At 45.2% G+C, this 25973-nt stretch overlaps 2 protein-coding genes across 5 annotated transcripts in view; both read left to right on the top strand.

The window, feature by feature from the left end:
• Positions 1–11871, top strand: part of Miga1 (mitoguardin 1) — a 57020-nt gene extending 45149 nt beyond the window's left edge. The window contains exons 11-15 of the mRNA XM_059266465.1: positions 1338–1436; positions 3387–3521; positions 3991–4044; positions 7734–7850; positions 9602–11871. Of these exons, the coding sequence (XP_059122448.1) occupies positions 1338–1436; positions 3387–3521; positions 3991–4044; positions 7734–7850; positions 9602–9820 (624 nt within the window). The 3' untranslated portion in view covers positions 9821–11871. The remainder of the gene's footprint in view (positions 1–1337; positions 1437–3386; positions 3522–3990; positions 4045–7733; positions 7851–9601) is intronic.
• A 9273-nt stretch (positions 11872–21144) lies between these two features.
• The window catches only part of Nexn (nexilin F-actin binding protein), a 30436-nt gene continuing 25607 nt past the window's right edge, over positions 21145–25973 (top strand). For 3 of the 4 annotated variants that reach the window (XM_059266462.1, XM_059266460.1, XM_059266463.1), the window contains exon 1: positions 21145–21193. The gene's annotated coding sequence lies outside the window, so the exon portion shown is untranslated. Of the gene's footprint in view, positions 21194–21400; positions 21417–25973 lie in introns of those variants that run through there. The other variant, XM_059266461.1, reaches the window with a different exon arrangement.

The following is a 25973-nucleotide window of genomic DNA, read 5'->3' as shown; positions in this document are numbered from 1 at the left end:
CTCTTCACTGGACTGAGTGAAGCAGAGACATTAGAAGAACTTCGTTCAGACTGGAAGGAACCACTTTACTTTATGCAGTCTTGTCCAGATTGAAACAAACAAAAAACCAAACACAAACAGGCCTGCCTTTAACCCTTTGCCTACCTGGTATTCCGCTCCAGTCCCATCCACTCTCAATTCCGTCTTCTGTGTAGCAGAACTGCGTTCATTTTACTCTGCTTCGGAAGACTATTGTGACTGAATTAGTGATCTGTGGGACAGAACTTGAAATGCACAGTACTGAGAGACTCACAGGTGACACTGTGTCCTTGCAGCTCACCGTATAAATCGTGGGCTGCTTTCTTGGCCTTCCTTTTTTTTTTTTAATTTTTTTTCATTTATTTTACATTCTGACCAGTTTCCCATTCCCTCCCCCCTCTCTTCTACCCCCGCCCCCATCCACTCCTCCTCAGTCTCCATTCAGAAAGGGGCAGGCCTCCCATGGGAGTCAACACAGCATGGCACATCAGCTTGAAGACCAAGCTCCTCTCCCTGCATCAAAGTTGGTTGGCCTTCCTGCGGTAGACAAGCCCAGGGGGTTGAACCAGAGTGCCTCCAGGAGGAGCAGAGCTGTCTGGAAGGACCTCAGCCTCCTGCTGGAGCCCTGTTTTCATCCTAAAGTCGGAGCAGCAGTTCACTATGAGCCTTTACTAAGATTCTCATTCTTGGCTTCTGTAAACTAGAGTGACAGGTGGTAAATGAAGGGCTGAGAGTGCAGATTACTTGCCTAACCTGACATGTAAAAGGGCCTCAGTTCAGTCCTAGCACCATATAACCAAATCTAGAGGCACATCTGTAATCCCAGCACCGTACAAACCAGGTATAGGGCACATCTGTAATCCCAGCACCATATCAACCAGGTATAGGGCACATCCGTAATCCCAGCACCATATAAACCAGGTATAGGGCACATCCGTAATCCCAGCACCATATAAACCAGGTATAGGGCACATCTGTAATCCCAGCACCATATAAAACAGGTATAGGGCACATCTGTAATCCCAGCACCGTACAAACCAGGTATAGGGCACATTCGTAATCCTAGCACTGGGAGGGAAGGTAAAGAGGGTCAGAACTTTGAGGCCATCCTCCACTATATAGTTTATTTGAGGCTAGCCTGGGATACTTCAGACATAAAAAAAAAAGGTAAATTGTCACGCTTTGAAAGTGTTTTCTAGAATAATTAAGACCCAACTAACTTTCTTGAAAAGTAATTTATTTATTTAGTAGACTTAAGTCTTGTTATAAATTTAAATTTAGACTGCAATATGGGTTGTCTTTTTTTTTTTTTTTTTCAGAATCCAAAGAAATTTGAAGATGTTTTTGATGAAATGATCTATTTTTTAGAGCAGACTGATCACTGGGATAGTACTGAGATGGAACTTGCTGCCAGAGGGGTAAATTCAAATTTTATATAATCCTTATTCCTGTTATCTACATGTATTTACCTGATTGAGGCATTGTTTGTCTTTTGTTGGTTTGTTTGTTGAGACAATTTCTGTGTGGTGGTAGGGCATCATTGTATCCAGCTGTGTGGTTGCAGGCACTGTCCTCTTTCTGACATTCATAAACAGTGGGAACTACATTCTCTATACAACTGGCTGGTTGTAAAGAAACGATTTTTAAAGGCCTTTTTCTTCATTCACATCTTCCATCTGGAAATCAACTGCTTCATCTAGCAAGGCAGTGACGGTCCTGTGTGAGAACAGTCTGAGATGAGCAGGAGACAGGGCACCTCGGAAGAGCCAAGGAAGGAGCCTCTGACAGACTGAAGAAGAAATGTACCGAGAAAAATCAGAGGCAGGTTCTTGTTGTCAGGGAAGGTATAAAAGCCGAGAACTTAAGCTGCAACTCTACATGTGATTCATAGACTATACCATACGCATGATAGCAGGATTTGATACAGACAGAAAGGTTTGGGTATACAAACACTTCCTAGCTCTGGTTATGTTGGGGACTAGGAACAGCAACAGTACGAAAATAGTATTCCCAGCTCACAGCTCTTGGCTTCTAACCAGCAGCCACGGAAGCAGATAGGAATCATTGAGGAGAAAACGGCCGCTCCAGCACTGGGCAGGGAGAGTCCATGCTGAGCCTGGAACAGCTTGCTGTGGTCACAGCTTGTAGTGAGTTTACAGGGAGCTGAGAGGCATGTAGCCGAGGGAACAGTAGGCACAGACCCAGAGAGCATCGCTCCTTCTCTGCTGTGCTCTCTCTCCGTGGACTGAATCAGTAGAAGCCTGAGCCTCAGCCTCAGCCTTGCTGCTCTTTACCCACTTTTCCACAGTCATCTCTACGCTGGGTAAATCTGAACCCCTAAGTTTTTCTCTGTTCCCATTGCCTTTATCTCGGCCTAAATCTCTGTTGCCTTTTCCTAACCGACTTCATATCTTTGTATTGTGTGACTCCCTACCCACTGCATTCCTCCCTTACATTTCTCTTCTCCTATCGGTTCCACCTACACTTCTGCTAAAATTACCTTCTTGTTGTTCTCATTGTGACCCAGCATTGAACTCTGTGCAGCTAGCGATAAACTTGAGTTCCTGATCCTCCTGCCTCTACCTCCCAGGTGCTGAGATTCCAGTCACATGCCACTAGGCCTGGCTTGCCAAAATCATCTTTAAAATATATGATGTGACTATCTCCCATCACCACCAACTCCGTTCTCCTGTGAGAATCAATTGGAAGTCCTTCACATAGGTGTAAATCCTTACAGGATCTGGTCCTGGTTTCTGGCCACCGCTTTACCATGGCACACTTTCAGGGATTTTTTCCATTCCACACCATTGTGTTTCCCCTGGCCTTAAAGTCTGATAGGAATTCCCTGTTCCTGGGAAGGTCCACTCCCCCAGGGAGACTGTCTCTAATGTCCAGCTCAAAATCAGCCTCTGCTGCAAGCTCTTGACACTCTATTGTGCTTACTGGGGGTTGTGATTGGATGCCTGTGGGATTCTCTTCTTGCTGTTTCCCCAGTAGACCCCAGGTTTCCAATCTGCGTACTGTATCTGTACACTGTCTGAACACTAGGCTGCAGCTAGTGCATGTGAGTGAGGGATGAAGCAAAATGGATGGCAGATCTGGGGTGAGTGATCGACAACGCCCCACGAGTGCCGCCGCCCCCCCCGCCCCCCCCCCCCCTTTGACACAAGAAGGAGGAAAAGAATAGTAAGAAGAGACTGATCTGACCTTGCGGGCCAGGGAGGATCCAATGCCCTGGAAATGCAGTTTTGTGCTTACCTTCTCTTTGCGGAGAAAAAGAATCTGAACAACTAAAACACCTGGCATTGCAAAGCTCAGACTTTACTCGGCTCTCTGTAACACCCATTTCTATCTTGCAATTAATACAGGTGAAAAATGTAAATTTTTATGATGTGGTTCTGGACTTTATTTTAATGGATTCCTTTGAAGATTTAGAGAACCCGCCGACATCCATACAAAACGTGGTGACTAATCGCTGGCTCAACTCCTCCTTCAAAGAAACAGTAAGTGGTGCTGACGTCCTTAGCCACCAAAGTTTGGTGGAACATGGTTAGAGACGGGCAATGATTAAAAAGTCACATAGAGGTCAGGAGTGGTGGCGCACGCCTTTAATCCCAGCACTCAGGAAGCAGAAGCAGGTGGATCTCTGTGAGTTCCAGACCAGTCAGAACTACATAGACAAACCCTGTCTCGAAGAAAGCAATTGAGTTCATCATTGTAATTGCTAAGGTCCTTGGTTCTAGAGTTCAGCCTTTTTCTCTTACTGGCTTTGTATTTAATTTTTAATTTCATAAAAGTGAAGTATCTCCCCTGATGTTTGTAAACAATACAAGGAACCCTGGGGTGTCACTTACTGTTATCTTTGGAATATTTTTAGACCAAGAAACTTTGAATTCCAATAAAAACCACTGTTTTTAAATGGAAACATTGGTACTAGCTGTGAATGTCAACCTTGCTTTGCTCCGTGTTTAGGCTGTGGCTTCGAGTTGCTGGTCAGTGCTGAAGCAGAAGAGGCAGCAGATGACGGTAAGCACACCACGCCCTGGACCCCTGCCTTAGTGCGTGTTCTGTTGCTCTGAACACCGAGACTGGAGAATGTATAAGGAGGGAGGCGGATCCAGACCACAGTGAAGGCCACGGAGTCCAAGAGGCTTTGTGCTGTGCCAACACCCGCAGAACAAGCAGGCCTGTGGGGAAAGAGGGAAATCAAGGACAGCTTTGCTCTCCAGCAGTGCACCCTCACAGGAGCTTGTTCAGCCTGGCCAGGTGATGGCTTCCTCAGTCAGAAAGGCACTGATAAACCATGGGGGCCTACATCTGTGATGAACATGTCTTCCCATGTCTCTTCCAGTCCATCTTACCCACAAAGCACTGCTCCCATTGCGCCCTGCTGGTGGTAAAGCGTGTTGACTCTGAAGTGCGATGGCCTGGGTTGAAATGTCACTAACAATGTGACCTTGGCCAGCTGCTTCATCTTGACGCCTCAATGTCTTCATCTCTGAGAAAGAGGATAACACCACTGTTTACTTTATGCAGTTCTTAAAAGGTCCAGTGTAAAGTGCTAAGGGCTCAAACCTAGCTCAGTGGCCTTCGGTTCAGTTCCAGATGTTATTCTGTTATTTTCCCAGTGGCCTGTTTTACCGCGGCCATGTTTTCCAGTCTAACATTGTAACACTGACCCTGAAGGCCACCACAGCGGTGTCTCTGCATTGGTGACACTGACCCAGAAGGCCACCACAGCGGTGTCTCTGCGTTGGTGACACTGAAGGCCAACCACAGCGGTGTCTCCGCGTTGGTGACACTGGCCCTGACAACCACAGCGGTGTCTCTGCGTTGGTGACACTGGCCCTGACAACCACAGCGTGTCTCCGCATTGGTGACACTGACCCTGACAACCACAGCGTGTCTCCGCGTGGTCCTCCCAGCATCTTCAGTGTATGTTGTCAGATAATTCTAGTCTAAAGTTATCCCAGAAACCATACTATGTTTGCCCATCTCTCTCTCGGGGAGTGGTATGAGTTTGTGTGGATGTATGAGATGAGTGGGTGGATGACTCTGTGTGTGTGTGTATGTGTGTGTGTGTGTGTGTGTGTGTGTGTGTGTGTGTGTGTGCATGCTTCTTCAGGGAGATGCCACAGTATGCCTATGGAAGTTAAAAGTCAGCGTTTGGGTATCAGTCTATACCTTTCCACCTTCTCGGAGACAGGGTCTTTTTGCTGCTGTGTAAGCCAGACTCAATGAAAATTCTCCTATCCCTTCCTCCCATCGCCCCCAAGGGACACATCGGCATCACAGATACTTGTGCTGTGTGTCTGCCTTTTATGTAGGTTCTAAAGGTCTGAATTTAGGTTATCAGTCTTGCGTGACAAGCTCTTTACCCACTGAGCTAAAAACAAAACAAAAGCTCAGTGGAAAGCTTCACCAATTAAAAGATCAAGTGGGATAATATCAAGATAAGAGAAAGGAACTGGACCAAAATGAACTTGGGGGAGGAAAGGGTTTCTTGGGCTTACACTTCCACGTTACAGGGCACCGTCAAGGAAATTGAAGGCAGGAACCTGGAGGCGGGACTGGAGGAGACGCTGTGGAGGAATGTTGTTCACTGGCTTGTTCTTCGTGGTGTGCTCGTTTGCTTTCTTATATCATCCAGGACTACCTGTCTAGAGATGGCACCACCTGCCATGACCAGCACTCTCCCGTAACAGTCAGGAATCAAGAAAATGTCCCTCAGACTTGCCTGCTGATGGAGGCAGCCCCTTAATTAAGGTTCCCTTCTCCCAAATGGCTCTAGTTCGTGTCAAGTTGACAAAAACCAACCAGCTGACCAGCACACCCATGAACGGAACTTGCATGAATTTTAAGACACTATAAAAAGACCAAACTTTTGAAACATAGAAGAAAGAAAATAAATGCAGGTCAAAATTACAGAAAATATGCTCAACAATGTCATAGAAGAAAATTACCCAAATTAAAGGCAAGAGATGCTATCAAGATGCAAGAGGCATATAGAACATGAAATGGTTGGGGCCAGAAAAAGAACTTTCCATGTCATATAATAGTCAAAACACGAAATGTCCAAACAAACAAACAATATTGAAAACTACAAGAGAAAAGACCAAGTCCCATATAAAGGCAGGCCAGAATAACAGCTACATCCGCTTTTTAGAGGAGATTTAAAGAGCCACTGTGGCTCAAATGGATGTTCTACAAGTCCTGCAAGACCACAGATGACATCTTAGACTATTGTACTAAGCCAAAAAATAAAAAGCTATCAGTCATAAAGGAGGAAAAAGAAAAACTTTCTATGACGAAAACAGATTAAAGGAATTTATGACCACCAAGCCAGCTCTATAAAGGACACTGGAAAGAATACTTTGGTCTGAAGAGAAGAAGGGCTTTACATTTCTAAGCAAACTGTTTGGGGCTAAAGAGATGACTCAGCAGTTAGAAGCATATGCTGTTCTTGCAGAGAACCCAAGTTCAGTTCCCAGTACTCAAGTCAGGAACCTCACAACCACCAGTCCCAGGGGATCTGAAATCTTCTGGCCTCTGTGAGCATGTGTATGTATGTGCACAGTGATCTGCCATGTGGGTGCTGAGGATCAAACCCAGGTCCTCTGCAAGAGCAACCAGTGCTCTTAACTGCTGAGTCATCTCTCCAGCCTGAAAAGGAAAATCTTAAATTCCTAGAATAGAATGAAAATGAAAATATATCAGAAACCTATGGTGATTGAGAGAGAGAGAGAGAGAGAGAGAGAGACAGAGAGAGAGACAGAGAGAGAGACAGAGAGAGAGACAGAGAGAGAATCTTAGTAATGACTTAATGATGCATCTGAAGGTTGGGAAAAACAGGAGCAAACAATGCCCAGTATCAGTAGACGGGCAGAGATAATCAAAATAAAGTGGAAACAAAAACAGTTCAAAAGAATCAATGAAACAGAGTTGTTTATGTTTTTGTTTTTGTTTTTAAGATGGACAGGATTGTCCATCTTAATTTGGCAAACCACTGCCAAATTAACTAAAAGAGAGATAAGAGCCAAATTAATAAAATTGGAGACGGGAAAGTACAGCAGACACGGGGACTCCGACTCCTAAGGACATAGCTTTAAGATCTATACACCACTAAACTAGAGAGTCTGTTATCGGTAAACTTAAAGATTTTCCTCAAATGCAGACATATATGGCAGGATTGCGTAGGTCAGTCACATGACTAAGTTTACTCACAGTGACTTTCCTAACTAAGGTTGGAGTTGTAGTAAGGACAGGTTAGAGCTGTGTGTGTTTACCTGTTATTGGCTGGGCCCTGTGCTGCCAGCAGTGACTTGAGTCCTTGATCCTCTTGCTTCTCCTTCCCGAGTTGTGTTCCTCCACATCTGGCTATGGGGTGCTGGGTGTCAAACCTACAGTTTTGTGCGTGCTAGGCAAGCACTCCTCCAACTGAGCTACATCCCAAGCCCTAATGCTTAATCATTTAGTGATTAATCACTTAAAGCCCATTTAGAGCCGGGCGGTGGTGGTGCACGCCTTTAAATCCAGCACTCAGGAGGCAGAGTGAGGCGGATCTCTGTGAGTTCGAGGCCAGCCTGGGCTACAGAGTGAGTTCCAGGAAAGGCGCAAAGCTACACAGAGAAACCCTGTCTCAAAAGACCAAACCAAACAAACAAACAAACAAAAAGAAGATAAAAATAACCTGATTCCCTTTTGCTTCCCAACAGATCTCAGATGGATTTTTCGCTCATTTTTATGCCATTTGTGAGCATATAAGCCCTGTCTTAGCCTGGGGCTTCCTGGGTCCTAGAAATTCTCTGTATGACTTATGTTGCTTCTTTAAGGTATGTTCAGTCATCAAATCATTGCCTTAAAAAAATAAAACAAAGTTGTTTACTTTTGTGTAACATATAAAGTTGTAAAAAATCACCTAAATTCTGTATTTAAATGCCAGTATTAAATTGGTGGTATTTTTTAACACCAACGTTAATATACTGGACCAGTGCCTTAGAGAGCTGACGCCGTACTGTAGAGTAGATGCCACGGCTCCACGGACTTCGTCCACTTTTCCTGTTAGGGTCCTGAGCAGTATTGCTGTGTTACAGTGGCACCTGTGTGGTGGTGTGGTGTAGAACCAAGTTCTGAACAAGATGATATGAATGCTGAAATCAAGTCATAAGAAATCACATGGGGCCAGGCGGTGGTGGCGCACGCCTTTAATCCCAGCACTTGGGAGGCAGAGGCAGGCGGATCTCTGTGAGTTCAAGGCCAGCCTGGGCTACAGAGTGAATTCCAGGAAAGGCACAAAGCTACACACAGAAACCTTGTCTCAAAAACACCAAAAAAAAAAAAAAAAAAAAGAAATCACATGGGAATTTAAAGTTGTGTCCTCATGTCAGAAGCTTGTGTTTGCCAAAACATTTGTTAGAGCCCACTGCACACTGTTCTGGCTGGCGGAATACCAGGGAAGACCTCAGTACCGAGGTGGGCAAATCTCAAGGGGCAGTCAGATGAGAACGAATTTGAATGCTTGGATGCCTCACTGAACTGTGAATTCCTAAAAAATTTTCTTTGCTTTAGTAATACAGTATTTGTATAAATGATTTAGGAAGTATTTATTTTACTGTCATTTAAAACTCATTACTTTGTTTCTAGTCTACTTAACCCTCCAGCTGTGAAGTGTGTTTCAGTGGAAAAAGTAGAGCTGGTGGTTAAAAGGCCTGGAGTTCTCCGACTCCCGCCCTCCTTCCTTTCTGTGGACTGGGGCACTGGCAGGTCACTGGCCTATGACCCTGCAGTGACTCTGTGAAAGCCTTCCTAGTAATTCTTAACATGCGATTGCTAGAGGATTAAAGTTTGATGTTACTGGGTTTTCTCTTCGCAGTTCACTCTTTCCCATCATTTCATAGTAGCTGAGGTTTAGTATTTAATAGTCCACGACTTACTTAAAATGTGCTTTGTATTAATTCACTGAAATGAAACTCTTCAAGACCTGCCACTGACTGTAGAGATGAAACTATTATTTTTCATTTATGTCTTTTTAAAACAGAAATATATACATTTAAAAGTATTGTGATTACTGAGAGTGGTTCTTTTTTCCTATGCCTATATGGCCCAGTGCTCAGGGGCAACCTGACAGGAAAGACTGGGAAACAGCCCCTCACAGTTACACAGTACTTGGGTGCGTCTCATAGATTACCTCTGTTGATCATTATGCTAGCACTCGGGAGGCAGAGGCAGGCAGATTCAAGGCCAACCTGGTCTGTAAAGAGAGATACAGGACAGCCAGGGCTGTTACACAGAGAAACCATGGCCCAAAAAATGACAAGAACAAGAAAAAAAAAAGGAAAAAAGAAAAAAAGACAGACAAACAAACAAACAACAGGACAAGTAGTATTTGCCCAAATTTTACAGACATAGAAAACAACAACCCAAAAGATTAAATAACTTGATCCAAGTTTGCCCATGAGATGTGAAACCAGCCCAAACTAAGGTGTCTGACTCCTGGTTCAGTGTCTGTTCCAATATTAGCAATTCATAGATTTAACAAATTGTGGTTTAACAAATACCAATTTCTCATCTATTCATTTTCCAGAATCAAGTTCTTTTCTTTCTCAAAGACATCTTTGACTTTGAGAAGGTGCGCTATTCGAGCATAGACACGCTGGCGGAGGACCTCATGCATTTACTCATGCGCCGCACAGAGCTGCTCGTCGCCTGTCTTGGCGCGGACGCCCTGAGGCACGCCTCTCCTTGTACTAGTGGACACTGCCACACTGTGCCCACTGCACTGTTAGAAGCCAAAGTACAGTAGGTACCAGAAGAGGACTGAGGGTGCTCTCCAATACCTTCGAGTAACTACTGTGAGGTGTGCCTCAGAACCCACAGAACTGATGATGTGGACTCAGGGAGGGAGAAAGGAAGTCTCAAAGGTGGATGGTCATACTGTATTTATGCAGAAATGCTGTCATTGAATCCATGTGTGATGTGTCCAGAGTGACTTCTTAATAATCTTTAGGTAATAATTGAAGTTGTGAAATGTTGCATATTTTGTGGCTGTTTCGTGAATTGAAGCCAACACATAGGAGTTTATTAATTGTCTTCACACTATCTGGAATGTCCAGTATCATTCTCAAAATATGTCTCAATGCTTTGCACCTTGAAAAGACACTAACCCAAGATGATTGTGGTTCACGTGTGTAAGAGTTTATAACCTCTAGTGTCAACATACTTAACTTTGCCTGAAATGTATTCTTAAGCATCAGGTTACTTCTTCATTTAATCAAATGTAGGCAATAGTGGTGTTCAACTGTACTGTTTGCCTTATTGCTTGTATACTTGCTTTTGTATTTGAATCAAAGAAACTGTACTCCCCGAGGACTGGAGGGCAGAACCAGAGTGTGTGAAACTGAGCAGTTTCTGGTGTGCGCCGTGTGGAGAGTCGTCTGTAGTCTACGGAGTGTGTTCCTGTTGTCCTGTTTATAATACGCTGAAGTATTTTTATCTTTTTATACATTGGAACAGCTTCCCTCAGATGAATACTAAATTTGAAAATATAATTTATTTACCAAGAAAAATAATTTAAAAAATTATCCTCTTTTAAATGTAACTAAACCTGATAGAATCAAATAACTTCTCCTTTGTCCACAAAACAAACAGTTCCCCCACAGAGAGCTCAGCACACTGGAAGTTTGCCATGTTGTGCCCAAATTTTAAAAATACTCATACTTTGAGCTTGGGTTTTAAAGGAATTTTCTTCTCAGAAATAGAACACATTTAAATATTTTAAATGATATGGGAATATATTTTATGTTCTTATGATAAACATATGAACAGTGGCAAAGTATGTTGTATATTTTCAAAGCCTCATTAATTTTGTTTTAAGATCATGACCCACTTGTTCATCAGTGGGTTGGATTTCTTGATTTGTGGTCCTAACGTGGGCTGCATTAGTTTTAAGAGTGTGTTATACAGAAAGATCTGAAATGTGTTTTTAAAAATGCATTTTTAGATTAAAGTGCCTAGATTAAGGTTAATGATGAGCAAATAAAAAGTAAAAGTAAGTTTAATTTTTTTAAGATTTTAAATTTATATATACATCATAGTTATGTAAGTTAATTATAAGATATAAAATTTAGACTTGTGCCATTAGCGTGTATAGGCTACTAGGGCCTTAAACCTGTTTTGATTTACAATGCCTGGCCTTTTCCTACATCACTTTTTAATTTCCTAATTACCTGCCTGTGATTCTTCCCAATGACAAGTACCAAAATGCATTCTATCCTGCTTCCCTTTTACTTACATTAGCTGTGTCTACCTTCTGATGTCACTGGATGTGAGTGACAGATGAGAACGTGCCTACACATTCTGGTTACCCCATACGCAAGACAGTTATGGATTGTATCAGTTTATTCATTGGAGAGCTAAATATTTTAGGCTGGGGTTTTATAAGTGAACCTCCCTTTGGGGGAAAGTGCTGTTCGGAGTAGTTTGGAAGACTTGCACTGTGTGTAGCAATGCTGCTGCGACAATGAGATAGCCTTGGTGGGTGGCCTTCCCGAAAAGTGTTGGATTTCTCCTGCTTTTCAGTTTCAGTTAAAAATAAGTAAATTGCCCATCTTTAAGAAAGGGTTGGTTTGGCTGGGGGGTGGTGGCGCACACCTTTAATCCCAGTACTCAGGAGGCAGAGGCAGGTAGATCGCTGTGAGTTCGAGACCAGCCTGGTCTACAGAGCGAGATCCAGGACAGCCAGGACTACACAGAGAAACCCTGTCTCAAAAAAACCAAAAAGAAAGAAAGGGTTCGGGTTGGGAATTTAGCTCAGTGGTAGAGCGCTAAGGCCCTGGGTTCAGTCCTCAGCCCCGGGGGGGGGGGGGGGGGGGGGGGGGGAGGAAAGAAAGAAAGGGTCGGTCTGTCACACTGAAGTGCTTAAATTGATTAGCTTCTGGTGAGCGGATTAACTAGCACACGTACCAGATACCTTCTTTGTGGCCTTTGGCAAAAACAATTAATGACCTACAAAGATTTGTGGGCAATAAATACAGGAGAAAAGTCTTTAGGGGGCATGTAATGGGGAGGGAACTTAACTTTTTAAAGGAAAATGCCTTTTTAAAAAGAACATCTCTGACTTGACTGTTGAAAATACTTAACATATATATTAAAAAATATATAATATATAAAACTAAACAGAGAAGCGATGATTTACAAAATAAAAACAAAACAAAAGATTAAATTAGGCTTGAGCCTGTTGGGGGGAAAGGGCAGCTAAAGGGACTCATGGTGTCTACTGAGGATCACCTGCCATAGCCTCCTCCCGTAGGATGTAAGAGGGCAGAGTTAATCCCAAGAAAAATCTTCCAGGAAAAAGGAAAAACATGCAGTTGATTTAGTTTGTTTCTCTCTGTTCTTTTTCAACTAAAAAGTAGAATTTCTTCCCAAAGATTAACAATATGTTCGTGAAATGACAAAACGGAGCTGTCTTTTTGACAAGAAGCCAAGTTTTCTACTCTGTTAAAGTCAGCTCCGAAGACCTTCGTCTGTCTCCTGCAATAATACCCATCATTTGCCCCTGTTCACCATGATTCTATTGATTTGCTGAGTTACTTGACTATAGAAAAGTATTTACAAATGTTTCCTTGCTTTAAGATGTAGTGTTTCTACTTAATTCCCAGCAGTTGGCCTGGAAATGAGGAATACCAAAGTGACAGAGTGGTGATGAACTGCTCCAAGTTGTGTTTGTAACTCTTGTTTTTACTTTTACTATGAACATGGATTCAGAAATTAATTGGGCTGTAATTTCAAACTGACTATAAGGATTAGGCCAAATTAAAATCTATAAATTTTTTAACTAACAAATATGTGTGTGAGATGTAAGAATTTATGTACCCTGCAAAACACTTTGTTCCTACTGATCATGCTGTGTTCCTGTTCCCTGACTGGCATCAGCAAATCTGTTTCTTCCGTGTAAGGACTGAACTCACTAGTCTGTGTAAGGGTATAGCACCGCGGGAGCAGACGGCTGCACTGGCCCCTGGCGGGCACTAGGACCAGCATGTCTCTGTTCCAGTCAAATAAAAAAGTGATGGTGTCTTGGTGATGTGCTGGCTGCTGTAAGTCACATTCTATATGATTGTGAGGCCGCAGTCGCCTCAGTAGACATAGACCACATATGGAGGCAGAGAGAAGCAGAGGACTCTGGGAGCTCTGAAATCAAGTGTAAAATATTACCAAATATCTGTGTGTGATAACATGGAAATAAAGATAGCATTGTGATGGATAAAGTTCCGGTATTCGTGTTTCGGTTAAGATACCTCAGTGAACAAAGCCATCCAACAGCATAGCTCATGGAGTGGCTGTGCTGCACCCGCCCTCTTCATTGGTGCTTTTATTTCCAATGCTGGACAGTAAATCCAGGATTTAATGCATGCTAGGCAGTGCTCTACCACTGAGCTGCTCTCCCAGGTCCTTTTTTTTTTTTTTTTTTTTTTTTTTGGTTTTTCGAGACAGGGTTTCTCTGTGTAGCTTTGCGCCTTTCCTGGAACTCACTTGGTAGCCCAGGCTGGCCTCGAACTCACAGAGATCCGCCTGGCTCTGCCGCCCGAGTGCTGGGATTAAAGGCGTGTGCCACCACCGCCCGGCTCCCCAGGTCCTATTTTTAAATTTTCTTTTGTTTGTTTTAAGAGGGTCTGATGTAGCCCAATCTGGCTTTGGCTCTACCTCCCGAGTGCCAGGATTACAGGTATGCACTACCTTTCCTGTTTTATTTTTAAACTTGTTAAATATATGAACTGAAGTCTGTTACTTAATAATCAGATCACACAGGCATGAGCTGAGTTTCCGGTGTCGAGGTCTCCCTTTCTGCCCCTCATGTCCTTGTCTGGCTTATTCTTCGTCGTCTCTTGTGCCCTCTTTGGTTCTCCTAGCTAAGTTTAAGGTTTTGGCACCTTAAAAATTTCACAGAATTCTTTTTTGCTTTGTTTGTTGTTTTTGTTTTGAGACAGAGTCTCCCTGTGTAGCCCTGGCTGTCCTGGAACGCTATAGCCCAGGCTGGCCTCGAATTTAGAGATCCGCCTGCCTCTGCCTCCCGAGTGCTGGGATTAAAGGTGCGGGCATCTCGCCGGGTCTGTCATTACACCCTGTGGGGCTACATCCCAACTGTGGTCTTTGTGAACACTCTTCATCTGCCGCTGCCCCTGCTGTTCCCTGTGAGTCCGCGCCTCCCCCTCATGAACACTTGTCCCTGTGCTGTCTTGCCTGTGGCTCTGACACAGCGTTGACATCATTTTCCCGCAGTGTTTGTGCAGTTCCTGTCTTCTGTAATATTTCACCCTTTGCTCTCTCTTGCTCTTCTCTGCCGTCTTTGATCGGGCTGTACAGATTTTGGGTCTTTTCAGGTTCTTTGACTTTTGTACATCAAAACAGCCAGAACCCTGCAGTAACCATCATTCGGGCAAGGAAGGGCTGGATTCTATTACAGCAAAGGAAAAGAGCACACCTTCCTGATGGCGCTTTTTATCCTTTGCTTAAAAGGCACAGCGGAGCCGCTGCCACGTCAAATACCACCTCAGCATCCTGCTTTTAACTGTCATATACCACCAGAAGCTTCCACAGGCACATTTTTATATACGGAGTTTCGGAGCTTGGTAACTGGCCGTGAGATAACACCGCAGTACCTGCACACACAGCCACTGGGAACGAGCGGGGTCCTCCAGCCTAGGATGCTGCTCAGCCTCCTCAAGACAATGGGAAGAAGAGCAGTGAAAAAGGAGCAGCTCTTACACTTCCACCGCAGGAGGCAGGCGACGGAGCGTTCGCCTTCCCTCTGCCTCTTACTGCTTTTTGAGACAGGGTCTTAGGTGTTGACCAAGGCTTGTCACACACTCCTGGGCTCAGGGGCTGCTCAGTCTCCCGAGTGGGTGAAACTACAGGCACTCAATGTGAGGAGTGTCCTACAGTTTAGCAGCTTGAAACAATGAACACTTGAGGGCCGCTGGGCCCACGATGGCCGGCCTGCTGCTTCTGACTCAGGGTCTCTCCTAAGGACGCGGGAAACTAAAAACTCGACTGGGATAACTGTTCTGGATTTGCCGTGCTCCCCAAAGGTCACGTGCTGGAAGCTTCTCTCATGTGGCACTGTTGAGGTGATTGAACCTTCAGATGGTGGGGCCTCACTGAAAGCAAAGAAGTTGCGTGGCCTCTGGGGCGGTCAGGCTCCGCCCCCTGGGCAGTTAGGCTCCGCCCTCTGGAGGGTGGTCAGTGCAGCCAGCAGGCGTGGTCTGCATGAGTTACTTCCTGAGAGCAGGGTGCTCTAAAGGAGGACTGTGCATGGGCGGAAGTGAGAGGACGGCATCCGGTACCAGTCCTCACCTTCCGCTGTGAGACAGGGTCTCCTTATTCACAGGCTAGGGGGCTTATAACTTCCAGCAGTTCTCTGTTACCTTAGCAGAGGAGCGCCCAGGGATAACAGACCCACGCCTGTTCTGGCGATCGGAGCTCAGGTGGTCAGGCTAGCACCGCAAGCGCTCTGCCCACGGACATCTCCCGGCCTTGGCAATGCCTAGACTTGGGATGCTGTTGCTTCTGCCGGACTCTGCCGGATGCCAACCCTGACAGTGTGGGAAAGCACTGCACAGTGTAATTGCCAGGAGGCACGATCATTCAGAATGTTCTTGCTGGCTGAATACCACAGTACAGAAGCATACATTCAGCCTGAGAGATGGCTTGTCTGGTGAAAGCACTTGCCATTCAAGTCTGACCAACTGAATTTGATCCCCAGATCCTTTGGGGAATGAAAGACTACTGAAAGTTGTCCACTGACCTCCACGTGCACACACACACACACACACACACACACACACACTGATAATCTTTCAAAATAAATCATACAAAAATAACGTAGCAACTTTAGCTTAATTTTAGTTTAGTTTTATTGAAACAGGGTCTTAATGTGTAGCCTGGCTGGCCTGGAACTCACTATATAAACTTGGCTAGTCTCCAACTTACAGAGATCCACCTGCCTCTGCCTCCCTCGTGGGTGTTGGGATTAACATGGTACACATCACATGCTTGCTACTTTAATTTTAAATGAGTAAATGTACATTCTTTGGCAGGTCTTCTGTTAGAGCTTCAAGACTATTGGAGCATTGGTCCACACCGTTCCAAGGTGCATTTGTTGCATAAGCTACACTCCCTTTCAGCCATCACTTGGAGTCTCAGAAATATATATATATATATGTGTGTGTGTGTGTGTGTGTGTGTGTGTATGTATGTATGTGTATGTATGTATGTGTATGTATGTATGTGTATGTATGTATATGTATATATATGCATATCTCAGGGTCTCACATATGCTAAGCATGTGCTCTACCAATGTGCATCCTGCACCCTACACATCTCTAACTTTTTCTTCTTTGACAGGGTGTCACTATGTAGCCCAGGCTAGCCTGGAACACACTATGTAGACCAAGCTTTAGGTGTCTGATTGCCTCTGTCTCCCCACTTCACGTGCCCCCATACCCAGCATATCTTGTTTGTTGTCATCACTTACTTTTGAAACTATATTTTAATTATAAAATCTCTCCCTCCCCTACCCCCCTGCAAGCTGTCCTTCAAATTCACGGTCTCTTTTCTTCATCAGTTGTTATGTGTGTATTTGTATATTCATATATACGTTCCTAAACATAACCTGTTCGGTCATATGATGTTACTTGTATGTGTGTTTTCGGGGTTAACTGCTGGGCACAGCCAATTGCATCCCTTACTTTTCAAAGTGAGAAATCCTTTAGAAACATAAAGGGCAATGGCTGGAGGCTCGCACTAGCTTTATGTTTCTACCCAGGATTTTACATTTGTACTCTCCAGGCTTGAGGGGTAAGTTTTACAAGCTATTTGCCGTTACCAGTTCATTTAAAAGCTTTAAGTTTGTTTCTGTATTTACTGTTGTGATGTTGTCTAATTTGAAAGGAGGCTACAGGGACAGCTCAGTGTTAGAGCACTCAGTACATTTAAGGTCCCAGGTTTGAAGCCCAATACCATAAACCATAACCAATACAGAGAACAGACCCAGTTGATTTGCAATAAATACAACAGGTTTTCATATACATATTTGCAAATCTCAGGTGTGGTAGTTTGAATGTAATTGACCCCCATCAGCTCATAGGGAGTGGCACTATTAGGAGATATGGCTTTGGTGGAGGAAGTGTGTCTCTGTGGAGGTGGCTGTGAGCTCTCATATATGCTTAAGCCACGCCCAGTGTCTCAGACCACTTCTTCTGAAACTGTAAGCCCCAGGTAAATGTCTCCTTTATCAGAGTTGCCGTGGTCATGGCAACTTCACAGCAATAGAAACCCTGACTAAGACACTGGGTTTCTAGTAATGTTGAATTTAGATGTCAAAACTTAACCCACCTGATCTCCACCCACAGTTGTCTTCCACAAGGATTCCCCACCTTGAAGACCCAAAGCTTCTCTTCATATCTGGCAGACCGTCTGGTCACAAAAGCCCACCAGTTCTATCTGAAATGTGCCTCGAATTTCTCACTCCCTTTCCAGCCACCAAACGCCAATTACCTTTCATCTTGACTCTGTGGACCCCTCTTGATCTGTCTCCCACTTCCTCCCTCACCCCATCTGTCTATTTGCAGCACTTGAGCCAAAACAAATATGCAGCAAGCAGGTCCTAGCCTGCCACCACTTGGTTTAAGACACACTGGTGGCCACCTGTCTTAGAGTAGAATCAAACTCATCCCAGGCCCTACAAAAGCTTCTGTGTACTCTGGCCCTGCCCACCTCCTCTCTGGCTATTTCACCCTCAGTGTCCTAAGCTTCACCCATGCAAGCTCCTTGTTTTTCCTAGCACTTCCTAGATAGGATCCCTCTGTGGACTAACTCTTCCACAGATATTCACATCTGAAATTCTTTGCATGGCTCACTGCCTCCTGTGGTGATGTGGCTCCCTTCATTCATATGAACTGTGTGGTGAGAGGAGGTAGTAGGACCTTTAAAGCCTTTGGGGAGGAGTTGCTAGGGCTGAGGAGTGAGCTCAGTCAGAAAAATGTTTGCCCTGGGAGCCTGAGGACCCATGGTCAATCCTTAGTACCCACACATAAGAATGTCAGGCATGGCAGTGCTCACTTGGGGAAGTGGAAACAGGGCAGTCCTGGAGCTGGATGCTCAGCCAGTCTAACATAATTGATGAGTTCCAGGCCAGTGAGACCCTGTCTCAAAAAAGAAATGGATGGTTTTCCTAAGCATAAAACACCTGAGGTGGTTCTCTGACCTCCTTGTGCACACAGATACCAACATATACATGCATGAACACCACACACACATACAAAAAAAAAAAGAAGTTGGGGTCTAGAGAGGTCGTTACTGACCCTCCTACACTCTGCTTTCCTGTGTCCATGTGTGATCTCTCCTACAAATTCTGTGCCAGTGTGCCATCTGAAATAATGTCCACATCAGACTCAAGCTGACCCCAGAATCGTGTAAGAAGGAGTAGCTATGAGTTACATGGCCTCGGATATTTTGTTACAGTGACAAAATACACATGTAAGTGCCTGGCTTTCCTTGAGACTTCCCTCATGAGACATTTTGTAGCCCATAGAATTATGACATGCACCCAGCCAGTTCCTTCTTCCCTGTGGAGCAGGCTAAGTGCTACCGGAGTTCACTGGTGTGCTTATCTCCTCCTTGTATGGGAATCTGCTCCTTGAGAGCAGGAGTTTTGTCACTTGACGTCTGCAACTGATTGTTGAATGACGAAACCATGGAAGAATGACGACGTGGCAGCCTATGCTGCTGTGCCACGGGCTCCTTTCCTACCCTGATCAAAGCACTCCAAAGGACAAAGGCTTTATTTGGCTCACGGTTCCAGGTTCCAGTCCATCATTTTGGGGTAGTCATAGTCATATCCACAGTTGAACGCAGAGAAAGCTGGGGCATAGCAGTTGTGGTGACACACCTTTAATCCTAGCAGAGGCCAACCTGGACTACATATCCAGTTCCAGGCCAGCTAAGGTCCCATAGTGAGACCCTGTCTTTAAAAAAAAAAAGACAAAAAGGGCTGGAGAAATGTCTCTGTGGTTAAGAGCACTGACTGCTCTCCCAGAGAACCCAGGTTCAATTCCCAGCACCCACATGGCAGTTCACAACTGTCTATAACTCTAAGAGCTGACATCCTCACACAGACATACATGCAGACAAAACACCAATGCACATAAAGACAATTTTTTTTAAGTCAGAGAGAGTGAATGTATGTATGCTCACTCAAACCCCGGACATAATGCCCCACACACACACCTTGAAGGTGCTTCTCCCCACCTAAAGTGACCCAGTTAAACTCCCACAGGTGCTGGGCCCACAGGCCGACTGTATCTACAATCCCTCATGAACTCTTCCCAGGTGATTCTACAACATCAGTTCTCAACCGTCCTAATGCTGTGACCCTTTACTACAGTTCCTCATGCTGTGCTGACCCCCAGCCATAACATTTTTGTGGCTACTTCATAACTAATTTTGCTACTGTTATGAATCATATGTAAATATCTGTGTTTTCTGATGGTCTTAGGCGACCCCTGTGAAAGGGTCCTTTGACCCTCCAAGGAGTCCGGATCCACATGTTGAGAACCACTATTCTAGAGTATTCTGCTGACAATAAAACTCCCGGTGGCACAGCAGGATTCTCTCAGTGTTTTATGGAGAGAATGAAAAACTTAGCATAATCTGATGAGGCTATTGGGCAGAAATACAAAACCTCATCCTTTAAATCTCAGAATAAAGACACAATTACAGTTTAAGTGCACAGCGAGGTAAAGACGCCAGCAGCATCTACAATGGACATGGAGAGCGGTGGGAGGCCAGGCTTCCTGGAGGAGGCAACGTTCAATAGGAGCTTATGTGAGGCTGTGGAGAGTCCCATGAACTGAAGAGGTGAGGCTACTGAAGGGGAAAGAGGCAAGGCCGCTCCTCCAGGCGCCTATCTGGTTTTCCCTCCTGCTGAGTGGTGAGGGATGGGAGAGCAAACAGCGGTCTTCAACGCAGAAGGCAACATCACCTGCCTTCGATCGCCCCGAGGCGAAACCAGAAGTGGTTACCTTTGTCCCTGGGTTACCTACCTCTGAGTTTTCTTTACCTTATGGATTTCCAAGAGATGGCCTATGGAAGCCCAGGCTGTCCTCAAACTCTCCGTGTAGTGAAGGCTAACTTTGAACCCCTGGTCTTGCCTTCACCTAAGTGCTGGGATGGGGCACCGCACCTGGCTAACTTGTTTCGTTAATGCTGTTTTTGTTTTGTGTAGTACTGGGGAGTTGAACTTGGGGCCTTATTTGTGTGACACAAGAGCGTGCGCGAGCGTGCGCGCGCGCGCACACACACACACACACACAACACACACACACACACACACACACACACACACACACACACACACACACACACACCTCCAGTTTGGTTTGTTGTTTTAACGCAGTGAGGAACTGAGGGCCTCTACTTACTCAAACAGGCCTAGGCTGGGCTAGCCTTTCACAGCCAAGTGTGGTTTCCCTGCAGGCCTGCGCTAACACTCACGTGTTTTTGGATGGTGGGAAAGAGCTGAGTTGGTTTGCCTTCAACTAAAGAAAGGTGAGCGGTTGCGTAGACTCATGGTTTGCCTTCAACTAAGGAAAGGTGAGCGGTTGTGTAGACTCATATCCCACTACCTAAGCGTCTTTTTTCACCTATCTCTTCCGAGTTAAGGAGGAGCAACACATCCACTGTTTTCACAGTGCCGCCCCATTCCATCAGTAGAAAGGGAGAAGCTGGTCAAAGGCACCGAGTTTTTATGGGCTACTAGGGCAGGTAGAGAACCCGAGGGCAGCGCCGGCCCGTTGCCAGGAGGCAGCCTGGAGTGGCAGCCACCGCCCCTCTTCTTTCTGGGTGACTCTCCACCCCTCTCGGAGAGCTGCGGCGGCGGTGGGGGTTGGGGACTGGCCTGGCGTCCCGGAACAGCTGCAGCGGGCGCTGGGCCCGTCTGGAATGCGGGAGCAGGCTGCGCACCAGGACTTTTATGGAAACTTGCTGCTGGCGCGCCGCGGCCAGAGGGCTCAAGGTGGCTGGAGCGGCGTGGGCAGCGCGCAGAGCCGGACGCGCAGGAGCAGCGGGAGCAGCGGGAGCAGCGGGAGCAGCGGTGCGGCGCCCCGGCGGCAGGCGGGTAGGAGGGCTGGGTGGGGCGGACACGGCGGGGCTCCGGGCCGGCGGGGAGCACTGAGCTCGGCCGGGCCGGCCTCGACTGCGGGGGGCGCGGAGTGGGGGGGCGGTGTCCCTGACCACCTTCTGCTCCACCTGCATCTGGACGGCTGAGTCTGGGCGAGAGCGTCCCCAGGGAGCCGAGTGTGTGTCCACTCCTCCGCCGGGGACCCTCAGGGTCCGAGCGGGTGAGTTCACTGTGGCACCCAACACGTACCCACCGCGGTCTCCGCCAGCACTGGCTGTGGTTTTAAAGAAATTGCTGATGGGTCCCAGTGGAAACTGGGGACGAGGGATTTATAGCCTGCCATCCCCGGTCTCCAAATTGCTCCCCATCGCCAAGACTGGGATATGCTTGGAGGTTGAGCTGCTAGCTCTAGGAGTCGGAGTGAAGACACCGTGTGAATAAATTGTGAGATGTTCAAGTGCAATGTATGCATATACATATACACACACACGCGTATGTTTGTGAGAGAGAGAGAGGGAGGGAGTGAAAAATGATCAAGTTGAGAGATTAGGTGATACGCATTTTATTTTTAAGGCCACAATGTGGTCAAGGAGTTGAGCGTAGATAATGTGGTAAAAATAGCGTATGGTACGCCCTCAGAAAGTGACTGCCCTTGGAAAAAGACAGGCAGGCAGAGAAAAGAAGCCACTGACCAGTCCTCTGACCAAAGTGACGGCCGGCCATTCCTCAGCCAAATTTTGTTAATGAGTTTATACAACAAGGGCCTATTGCGCGAGTCACAACAGAAGTATGTCTCCATGAAATGAACTCACATTTTTAGATTGGCTTGGTCACACGAAATTGAACGAACTACATACAAGTTTCTCCAGTATTATTGTTTTATAGGTTAAACTGCTGCTATAAGACAATTCAAACTGCATCTCTGATTTTTTTTTTTTCCGTTTTGGGGGGTTTGTATGGGAAAAGTACATAATTAATTAAGGGAAGTCTTATCTTTTCTTGGGGAGGGGGGCTGTAGTATATGCAGACTGTTTGATGTAGTTGGCTCCTGCTAGGCAAGCGCTCCTGCTACTGAGTTGTTTCATATCCCCCTTTGTTTTTGAGACAGAATCTTATTAGGTTGTCCAGGCTAGCCTTGGACACACGCTGTAGTATAGGTGGGACTGTGATCCCCTGTCTCAGCCTTCAGAGTAGTTGGAATTACAGGCCTGTACCCTCAGACCCAGCTCAGCATTCTGTCTCTTGCCTGATGCTTCTGAGGAATCATTTAAAGAGAAATGTGTGGAATTTTGAATTTTACCTTCAACAGTTGACTTAGAGAGCAGAATGCAAAAACTGCAACAAAATTATTTTAAATCTAGTTTTCCTTCTAGCAGCTTTTGATGCAATCCGGTTTTAATAGATTTAATAGTTTCCAGTGACGCTGAGTGAGGAGCAATTTTTTCCTGCTTACCTTAAAATGGAATCTGTGCTATTTTAGAAATTTTGACATGTAAGGCTGATCATTGTCAAAATGTATGTCATCTTGAGAAGACTATATTTAGCATCAGCCGAGGAATGCGTTATCTGGGTTTCACTTGAAGCTTTTAGGTTAGAGCTGCATTTGTGAGCAGCATGGAAACTGTGTGTGTACATTTGGGAGAGATTAACTGCAGATTTAGTTCACTTAGAATGAAGTTTCTGAAACGATAGTCTCCATTTGTGGGGAGAGAGCTCTGTTATCTTTGAAACTCCTAAAAGAATATAAAGTATTTAAAAACCGTATCAGTTATAGATACCTACGAGAGTGAAGATAGGGTGACTGTAAAACAGCGGAACACTGGCATGCGTGTATGCGTGTATAGAAGTCTCTTGGTGTCCTTTCGTTATGTAGCTATACACAAAGCATCTTGGTTCCTTTTATAATTCAGAGGGGAATGACTTGCTTCCGACCAACAATCCCACGTGTCTGCTCGTCTGACCACTCTAGTCGACATCACCTGTGTATTTTCTTTCATAGTCTTTCTTCTGGTTTTCTTAGTTACATTGTGCATACATTTGAAATTGCTACTTTTTAAATATCCACAGTGTAGTGTGGCTTATCTCATGGTAGTGTTTTCTTTATTATTTTATGAGTGTTTTGATTCCATGTATGTGTGCACTGTGTGCATGCAGTGCCCACAGAGGCCAGGAGAGGGCGTCAAACCCCCTGGAACTGATCCTCTGCAGGAGGGGCAAGAGCTCTGGCTGCTGAGCCATCTCTCCGGCTCCTGGTAGTGTACATTTTGGTAAAGGTGCTCTTCTGGGGACAGAAATAGGTGCCTTGCACATCCCTGGCCTGTACCTGGCTGCTGCCGGTGGCAGTGTGCTTTCTACACTTCAAAATGGGTGGATTTAAACTCAGAAATCTATGTTAATTATATATCATAATTGTATCAAAAAATAACAGATACACACACACACACACACACACACACACACACACACACGGGTGAAATGATAAGGAAAGCTGAGTGTGGTGGTTCACACCTTCAATTTCAGCACTCAAGAGGCAGAAGCAGGTGGATCTCTGAGTTTGAGGCCAGTATGGTCTGTACATTAAATTCCAGGATAGAGAGACATTGCCTCAAAAAAAAAAAAAAATCCTTCTTGGGTAGTGTTAGGGAGTGGGGAGAGGAAGCTAACACTCGTGGACTGACTGTGTCAGTTTGTCACCCAGAGCAGGAGATGGCCATGAATTGGTAGCTAAAACAAATCAAATGATTTTAACTGTGGAATTTAGAAAGCATGGGATGGGATTTCGGCAAGGAAAGTACCTCCTAGGACCTCTAGTCCTTGTTCCATTTATTTCTAGTGGTGTGTGTGTGTGGGTGTGTGTGTGGGTGTGTGTGTATGTGTGGCCTCTAGAGCTTGCTCGTTGTCTCGCCTCTGTTAACTCCACACAGCTGGAGTCAATCATCTGAGGAGAGCCTGGATTAGGTTGGCCTGTGGGAAAGTCTGTGGGTCATTATCCTGACTACTGAAGCAGGAGGGCCCATCCACGGTAGGCAGGTGCTCCTGAGCTGAATAAGAATGTTAGCAAAGCATAAGTCCTCAGTGGTTCCTGCCCTGACTTCCCTCAGTGAGGGTTTGTGACCTGGACAGGTAAGCTAAATTAACCTTTTCATTCCCAAGTTGTTTTCAGTCAGAGTGTTTTATCACAGTAACAAAATGAAACTTAAAATGGCCATGAAAGGAAGTACTTATTAGTCTACCCCGCTACCCCCGACTTGTTAGTCAGAATTCCAGGTCTTCCCATCCAAACTGTGGTTCTGGGTGAAGACTGTCTTCCATTTTAGATAGGGTAAGGAAGCCCAAACCTCTCCAGCAGTTAAAACTCCCGAATTTCCTAAAGGCAATTTCCCGCCCTGTTTCTGACTGTGATGTTGTGTTGAGTACAAGATTAGCCCATTTTATTTTCTATTATCATAGGTGAGTAGTTATCTTGAGGCTCCTTTGGCAGAATTGCTCACGTCTTGTTTTGGCTGATCGTGGATCCTATCATTGTCCCTTACCTCTACCATCTGTCTACTTGCTCAAGTCTGACATGAGCTTGTCCTGTGTCCTGAGTGGTGTGAAAACACTAACAGCATTGAGGGGCACATCAGGTTTACTTACCAGGGCTCCAGAGTGGTAAATACATGTTGAAAAGTATCACAGCCATGTAAAGGCCGGATGTTACAGTTATTGCAGAAGAATGTTAAAACAAGCTGCAATTGGTTTTATGGGGGGTTTTGGACATCTCACTATTTTACAATATGTCCTAATTCACATTAGCTGTCAATTTGATGGCCTGGAGTCACCTGGAAAGAGTTTCAGTTGAGTTTTCCTCACGTCAGTCTGTGGACATGTCTGTGCGAGATTGTCTTAATTGACGTAGGAGGACCCAGGGTGTCCTGGGCGGTATAAAGCTAGCTGTTGTGATTGAGAGAGTTGCGACAAGGACCCAGGTTGTCCTGGGTGGTATAAAGTTAGCTGTGATTGAGAGAGCCGAGCCGAGATGGCAGCAGTGTTCCCTCACAATTTCTACCTCCTGCGCTGGTAGAGTTCCTTCTCTGATTTTCTTTGGTGACAGTGACCCGAAGTGTAAGCTAAGTAAAATCTTTTCCTGCCTGCATTGCTTTTGGTCAGTGTTTTATTGAAACAACCAGAATGGTAAGACCTGATTTCCTCCTTTTGAGCCGTGATGAAGTATATGGCAGGTTTCATTTTACTTTATAATTGTTCTTTTACCAAGAGAGGGCCTTAGCTATGAAGTCCTTAACCAGCCTTGAACTTATGGGTCCTGCCTCAAGCTTCTGAGTGCTGAACAAAGCATACACTGTTCTACCTGTTTGTAATTTTTACTAATTAAGTATGAAACGGCTATATTTAAGTTTTTTTTCTTTTTATTATTTGAACCAGGGTCTTGCTGTGTAGCCAAGGCTAGCCTGGAGGTAATAGAAGTCATCTGCCTTGGCTTCCCAAGTGCTGCAATTATAGACCTGCACTACCTATGGCTATCTAAATGTATGGTTTTTTGTACAAGTAAAAAATGATAACACATTTAGTCTTACATTTTGTGACATTCAAAACAATTTTGTTGTGTCTTTCAAAGAGTTAAGTTTTAACATTTATTTGTATATAGTTAAGTTTTTGATTTAAAACTTCCTTGAAAAGTTGAGACAAACCCATGCATGACAGAAGATACTTTGATCTCAACACTGGGAGGATGAAGTAGTATTGAAAGACCAGGCCTAATCTACAAAATGAGTTCAGG

The sequence above is a fragment of the Peromyscus eremicus genome, chromosome 6 (genome assembly GCF_949786415.1).
Source record: "Peromyscus eremicus chromosome 6, PerEre_H2_v1, whole genome shotgun sequence".
In the NCBI taxonomy this organism is placed as follows: domain Eukaryota; kingdom Metazoa; phylum Chordata; class Mammalia; order Rodentia; family Cricetidae; genus Peromyscus; species Peromyscus eremicus.
The sequence above is the reverse complement of the archived record's forward strand: the minus strand, read 5'-3'. Positions and strand labels throughout refer to the sequence as shown.